At 53.5% G+C, this 7,454-nt stretch overlaps 1 protein-coding gene across 1 annotated transcript in view; it reads right to left on the bottom strand.

The window, feature by feature from the left end:
• The window catches only part of LOC105306913 (CUB and sushi domain-containing protein 1-like), a 185,200-nt gene that overhangs the window by 68,336 nt on the left and 109,410 nt on the right, over window positions 1-7,454 (bottom strand). Inside the window, exons 26-27 of the mRNA XM_023524454.1 lie at window positions 5,811-5,999; window positions 323-508 (exon numbers count right to left, since the gene is read on the bottom strand). Of these exons, the coding sequence (XP_023380222.1) occupies window positions 323-508; window positions 5,811-5,999 (375 nt within the window). The remainder of the gene's footprint in view (window positions 1-322; window positions 509-5,810; window positions 6,000-7,454) is intronic.

Genomic DNA, 7,454 nt, shown 5'->3' with positions numbered 1-7,454 from the left:
CCGGCGCTGCTGCAGGCTGCCCCCCAGCACTCTCTGCAGTCCGTGTCCCCCCATCGGGAAGCGGCAGCCGGTGCCGGTGGCTGTGCGAACCGCGGCGCCGCCTGGACGCTGGGGGCCGGGGCCTCCATCCCGGCCGCCCCCTCCCAGGCCGCTGCGCTAACTGGTTGGCGCATTTCATTGGGAGTAGATGGGCCGTAATATCAGGCGCCAGGAACCAACTCCTCGCGCGGCGAAGCGGGGCTGCGCCCCAGGCCGCGTTCTCACCCCGAGCCCCGTCCCTACTTAGATCTGCCAACAAGGGCAAAGGCCCCGGCGCACTCACGCTTGCAGGCGGGCGGCCTCCCGCCGTTGCTCCACGAGCCGTCTTGCTGACACACGGCTGCGGCTTGCTGAGCGGCCTCAAGCTCGAAGCCCTCGTTGCATTCGTATGTCACCTTGCTATCCAGCGTGAACTCGGTCCCCGAGAACGAGCCATTCCCCGGGGCCTCCGGGATGCCACAGGACACCGCTGGAAAGCAAGACACGCAGAGTCAGCCTGACACGAGCTTATGAAACGTCCTGGCGTTTCCTACTTGTCAGCTTGAATGCGTATAAAAGCTGTTAGATACTTATATTTCTAATGTGTTGCATAAATACACGTATTTTTGAAGTTTTAAGGATCTCGAGAGAGAATGGAGAAGGGGAAACTGGTCAGAATAAAAAATCCTTCTGGTTATTATTCCAGTCGATAATCTGATGGCGTCACACAGTTTGATCACACTGACGCGTTTCATCGGATGGCTGAGGACAAAAGAACACAGTGTAACACATTCCACTTCCTTTAATGTTGGAGAGGAAGGAGAACATCTTTACCATCACAAAAGCAATCATGATGTCGATGCCTCGTTGTTAAACACTCGCCCCAGGTCTCAAAGATCCACCCCTCATATTTATGGTCCCCCAGCCCCAGTGACTCATTTTCCTTAAAGCAATAGGGAAGTCCTATTAAATGGCAAATAACTGAGATCGTCAATGCATCTAAGGTCACAGCATCTATGATCGCAAACAGTGTCTGTCAGAGAACGGGGCCCGAGGGGCTAAGGCGCAGGAGGAGTTGCGGGCAGACGCCCCGATCGGAAGGCTGTGTCTCCGAGGGCCAGGCGCGTGAGTTTTCATGTGCCAGGCCAGGCAAGAGCGCACTATGAATGCAGAAGAAAGTTTTTAAAACACGTAAATGGAGTGAGAATTCAGTATAAAAACTTCCTTCTTAAAGGAACTAGTTCTGATCCAGACTCACCCAGCATGAGACAGAAATACGTTCTCAAGTTAAATGACTCTAAGCTACGGGAAAGGACAGGGAACGGGGCTGAGTGGACCTTCCGTGCCCAGCTCCGGACCCGGCTCAGGCGCGCTCGCCGGACAGCTCTGCTCGGCCTCCTGAACTTATGCTGCAGCCACCTTCCTGCTGATGTCAAACACTCAGACCCCTGGGCACGGCGGGCCCCAGGCGCCCAGAAGCCAGCGCGTCGAAACCGTCCTCACACGGTCCCCATTTCAGGGAGGGGGCCCATCACAGGGCCAGCGATGGAAACCGAAAAACTGTCTTTCCAGATTTCTCCCTCGTCCTAACCCTTCTTTAATGTTGTCACCAGGGCCTGTTGACCCTATTCCTACATAATTTCACTATGTCTCCTTAGAAACCTGTTTCCACTGCACTCCGCAGACATGGCATCCCCACAGTGGCCGAAGCACCCGGCCTTCCGGACGGGGCTCTGTCCGTGCACCGTCTCTGAAATGTCCGTCCGCAACCAGGTGACGCCCACACTGTGGGGAGCGCGGAGCCGCGTGGCAGGCGCTGGCCGCCGTGGCCCGCCCCGTCGTCCACCCAGCCCCGCCCCCTCCCGCGTGTGGGACGGTCTCTGCCTTACGATGTTCCACGTCGCGTCTTTTTGCTTCGTGATGGTACGAACATGATGCGCATAATGAACTACTCGAGATAGTCGACGTTTCATGAGAAAACGGGCTCACGCGAGGCCATCGCGCCCGGCCGTGGGCTCAGGTAAGTGCTCCGAGCACGTGTCCGGTTGGCTGGGCTGAGCTGTGTTTGGCAGGTCAGCTGCATTAGATGCATTTTTGACTCGTAGGATTTTTAGCTTAGGTGGGTTTAGCGGGACATAAGAGCGTCGCAGGTTAAGGAGCATTTGGGCGTGTTTGAAGTCTGTGGGTTTCAGAGGGAAAAACGTGTACCTTTTTCCCTATAAACGCGCTACACAGCAATGTGCATCCCCCAGTGTTACGTGTCACGCAGTGGGGTGCCCTGGAGAAACACAAGAGCATGAGAGACTTCTGCGGTGGTGTCTGCGCTGAGCTGAGGTCGCAAAATGCTTTTCCTCACAGAGTTCCAACCCGGTCTTCATCTTTGTAGCATATAATTATGACGAGTCCATAATTTAGGATCACTAGATAGTGATAATTCCCTTTGGACGAAATGCCAGTTTAAAAAAAAAACTTGAAATTAGTCTCAATTACCTTAAAACTGAAAACAAAACAATTTTCAAAATATAATATATCTACGACTGTAAAACAAAATCATAAAGACACCAACAACAAAACAGGAAATAATGTTCTCCTAGTACTTGTATTTTAGCACTGAAGAAAAACAGCAATAAACCTACAACAATCATAGTACCTACTTAATTGTTTTCACATTTCGCTGCAAGCACTTTTGGAAATTGTCAGCCAGGTGACGGGGCGGAGCGTCTGTCTGGGCACCCGCGGGACGCAGACTCGGGCAGCGGCTCAGACTGTGCCCAGCAGAACAGAGGTCTATGTCGGCAGAACCCAGAGCGTGATCCTCCGTGCCCGGGGGGCTTCTCGCTGGATGGGGCGGTCAGCTCAGGTACGCTGATGCGGGGTGGGGGCACCACGGGGAGGAGGCCGTGTCCCCATGTGTCCACATGGCGGTGGCGGCTCCAGGATGTCCAGGGCTCGGCCGTGCCCCAGCCCGCCTCCCCCGTGGCCTCCTGACTCCAAGCGACACAGCCACACTGGGTTCATTCTACTTCTTTCCATGTCAAAATGACATTCGAAGGTTTTTCTCTGATCGTGCATTTTGGGGTATTCGTCGGAGTCCAGCTCCGTGTTCGCCTGAAGGACGTTGTTTAATTGGCGGCGCTCGGTGCGGTGGACGACGACACGCTCCGGGTCCCGGCGCCCGTGACGGCAGTCACTGGCACATTCTTCTTCCCCAGTTTGACACCCGAATCCCTTGAAGGAAAGAAACTGGCCTCATCTGCTTTGTTCTTCCCAGCCCAGGACCTGCAAACGCCACACTACGAACTCAGGGGAGGCGCCTCCTGGGCCAGGGCGGCATCGCTGGAGGGGGCCGCCCCGCCTCGCCCCTCCCTGGCTGAAGCAAGCGGCTTTCTGAGAGTCAGGCAGGTGTACGTGGAGGGAAAGCGTTGCATTCCCTAAGCCACAAGAGGAGAGCGAGTGATGAATACCGAATGCATCAAATTCCTCCAGATTGCAAGCTGCAACGACGGCGCATTTATAGTTCATGTTACATCCAGTTAAATCCATGCCAGTGACTGTAGCCGTAAGTGACAGGTTGCTGGGGCACAAATAAGCATCTTCCACTTAAATTTTCATGATCCTTTCTCAGTGGCCTTCGCGTCATCTTTACCATTTATTTTAAAGGATTTACTGTACTTTTATTTTTAAAATGATAAAAATGATTATGGAATTGTACGTAATTTAAAGGGTTAAAAAAGCCTTCTTCCTACTGTTTTTTAAAAAATTTTTAATCATTAGAGCCTCATACATAATGAAAATATTTTGAGTATTATTATCATTCAAATGCTACGTGACGTACATTAGGAGGACGGAAGGGACCCTCCCCACAGCGAACTCGAGAGCCTAAAGCACGACACGGTGTCTGCAGGATCCTAAGCAGAATTCCTTTGGCAGCGAACGGTGTGACTCACCCATCAAGGGCAGCGGAAGGTCTGCGTTCTCGACCAACACCCGTACGATTATTAATAAGACACTCAGCTTTCCGTGCCGTGTCTCAAACACATACGTAAATTAAAATGGATTATTTTTAAGGGCCGTCCAGGTCCCACGAGTCACGGTTTGTGAAGAAGGACCAGATCGTGCCGCCTCCCCCGTTCACCGCCCGGTTAACAGGAAGGGCAGGGCGTGGCTCTGCCGTGGGAAGAGGCGGCTTCTGGAACATCGGAGACTTGGAGAACACGCGCGTGGAGGTCGCTCGTCTCCAGGAGGAGATCTGAGGGAAGGTGTTAGTTTCCCACCTCGAGAATGCCATGCCTTCTGACGTCCCACGTCCACGGTGCCTTCGCTCGAGGCCATGTTCGCCCCAAAGAAGAGATGCACTGACCGTTCCCACTCAATGCCTCAGCCACACTGCCAAGGCGAGCAGGACCTGGTTTCCCTGCACGAGTCCTGTTTCTGGGTCATTTAATTCCACGTTAAATAGTTCTGCTGGGCGGGGGGGAGATCGGGATTAGGAGGAGGAGGCCAAATGTCGTCTCGAAACGCCTTCCGGGCATCCTTCCTCGAAATGCCGTCTCTCCATTTGGGCAACGCCTTCAGAACAGGTCCCGGGGCGGGAGGAGAGATGGCCATGTGCCGGGCTGTCCACCGCCGCTCGCTCCCCTCCGCACGAGAAGGTGTCTGAGGGGACATTCCAGCCGCCTCCGCTGTGGGAGCCGCCGTCGCGGGTCACGATCTGGAAGCTGGCATCTTGCTGTCACCCCTCCCCTCCCCTGGCTTGCCGTGAAGGCCATTACTTTTGTCATTGACATTCTGTCCCCAGTGCCAAGGACACAGAGCCCACAGGGCTATTCTCTGAACAACAGATTTCATGTCACAGAGAGGAACAGTACATTTAAAGAAAATGAGAAGCATTTTTTCTTTCTTTTGAAAGAACAAATACTTTTCTTTTAAAGAAAAAAATGATCATTTCTAATGAAAAACTCTTATTGGATCTTTATGTTTATCTTACATTAGAGAAGAATTTCTGGAGTTAGGACGTGAATATTACAAGTCGAGCGTCCGTTTAACTCCTTGTGGTTAAAGTCACATAGGATGAGTGTGAGAGAGATCCATCATTATCTCTTAGAGCAACGCCAGAAAGTCTAGTATCTAATGAAAAAGAGAAAAGGGCCAACCGATATGAAGGCTCCATTTATAAATCATAATCAGCTTTCACAGACCATTACAGTTCATTACGAATATAAATCTCAATGAGACAAAACCATGAAAATCTCACGATTTCAAAGCCTTCAATTAAAAATTAAAATGCCATATTTTAAAAATCTGATTTTTATGAATATGACAGATAAAATGCAAAAACAGGCCTGAAATACTGAAATCAACTTTTAACAAGCCCTAGATTTAAAAGTTCACAAGCAAATAAAGTATACAGCGTATGCTCAAAGAATGAATTTTTAATCTAAAATGAGTTTTAGCAATTGATCTTCTTAATTAATACAACTGTCAAGAAGAAATACTTAAGATATAGATTAGAGAACACATTATTTTTTACTTTGAAATGAAACACGAGTAAGCATCGGAACGACTCTGCCCAGCGCCCAGCGCCCAGCGTCTGCTCAGCCGCCCCCCGAATCCAGGCAGAAAGCGGAACCCGGCGTCGTGTACGTGTGACTTGCCTGACCGTGAACTCCTAATGCCCACACCCACCTGCTCCTCCCCTCGTCCACGGTCACCGCCTCAGTGACTCTCAGAGTGGGATTCAAACCAGAGCAGGAAGTGACATCACGTCTGGGGAGGGCGGCGACGCGTCTTACCCTGGCACAGCGGTGGGGGCGCGTCCCACTGGAACATGCCCGTGGGGCTCCGCCTGCAGGTGGCGTTGCTGGGGCCGATCATGCGGTGCCCGGGCTTGCAGAAGTAGTGCACCTTGCTCCCGAGCGCGCCCGTGGTCCGGTTTAAGACGCCGCCGTTCCTCAGGGCGTGGGTCAAGCTGCAGTAAGGAGCTACGGGCACAAAACACGCGCATCAGTGACCAGCGGGAGACAGACGGCGGCTGTGCGTCCGGGTGGGCGCGCTATCACGAGACACCTCCACCATTTAAACACAGGGATCCGGCGACAGGACGTGAAGCTGCGCCAAGCAGCTCGCTAAGCAGCTCGCTAAGCAGCTCGGAGCGGCCCAAGCCGGCGGGCGTGGCATCGGGGCACCGGCCACTCGGCAGGCAGGGTGCACGTGGCCCAGCCACGCTGCAGGACCGCCTGGCGGAGCCTCAGGGAGCTCAGCCCACTCCTGCCCTTCGACCCACTAATTGCTCTACGTGGAATTTGCCAGAAGGAATCGCACACGGATGTCCGCACGCAGACCCACAGGCGATGCTCGCAGCGGCCTCCCGCATCATCGCCACGCAGACGGCCCTCAGCAGGCGAGTGGTGAACAGACCGCGTGGTGCATGCGCATGTTCGGCATTTCAAATCACCGCGGAATACGCAGCTATGCGAGGCACGAGGGGCCCTAGGCGCAGCCCTGAGTCGAGGGAGCCCGGCGGGAAGGCGCCGTGCTGCGTGATTCTGGGAAGACAAACTGATGGTGACGGGGAAACGGATCGGCGGGCATCCGGGGGTGGGCGCGGGCTGGACGGGGGCCCGGGCGTTTCGGGCGGTGGCCACTCTGTGACACCGGAATAGATGTGTGTCTGGGAAAGCTCTTATCTGCCTCTTGGTTTTGCTGTGAACATTAAGCTTCTCTGAAAACAATGGCATCTAAAAAAACATCCCAAACTCTAGAGCCAGGGCCCAGGGTCTTTTTTCAGCTGTGTCACCTGCAGCCGTGAAGCGACGAGGAGGCAGAGTCCTGGCTGAGCCAAGTGCCGGGAGCAAACACGTGGAGGCATCAGGCCGAGAGCATGTTCGTGACGGGCCGGCGCAGAGGACCCGACGCAGTGACATGGAGAAGGTCACGGTCCCCGGGGATCCATGTGCGGGGCACCCACACCCTGCACGCTCAACGCTGGACCTGTTCTCAGAAGCCAGCGCAGGAGGCGCTGTCCGAAGGTCTCCCGTCGGGCTGTTGCCCAGAAGCCAGCCCATGAACCCGGCCGTGGCCGGCCACCTTGTCCCCACGAGAGGCGTCCTTGGAATGGTCTCAGCTGGGGGCCTTCTGACGTGCCATCGCATTAAGAAGCGGACCGCTTTCATTAAGTTAAAACCACTCTCTGTTATAAGCAGCTCTCGGTTAACTGCCCATTGGCCGTGCCATTTTCTACATCCAGCTGTTCCAGACTAAATTTTGTAAGTTTCGAATGAACCAAAATACTTAGTTTAGGAAAAGCACCAGTGTGACCAGTCGCCCTGGGTATCAACTGCCCAGAATCACTGTGCCAGTAAAACCAAACTAAACAACTAAACTAAACTACAAAACAAAACTACACGAAACAACTAAACTAAAAAACTAAACTAAAC

This window comes from Pteropus vampyrus, unplaced genomic scaffold (assembly GCF_000151845.1).
Source record: "Pteropus vampyrus isolate Shadow unplaced genomic scaffold, Pvam_2.0 Scaffold464, whole genome shotgun sequence".
Classification (NCBI taxonomy): domain Eukaryota; kingdom Metazoa; phylum Chordata; class Mammalia; order Chiroptera; family Pteropodidae; genus Pteropus; species Pteropus vampyrus.
The sequence above is the reverse complement of the archived record's forward strand: the minus strand, read 5'-3'. Positions and strand labels throughout refer to the sequence as shown.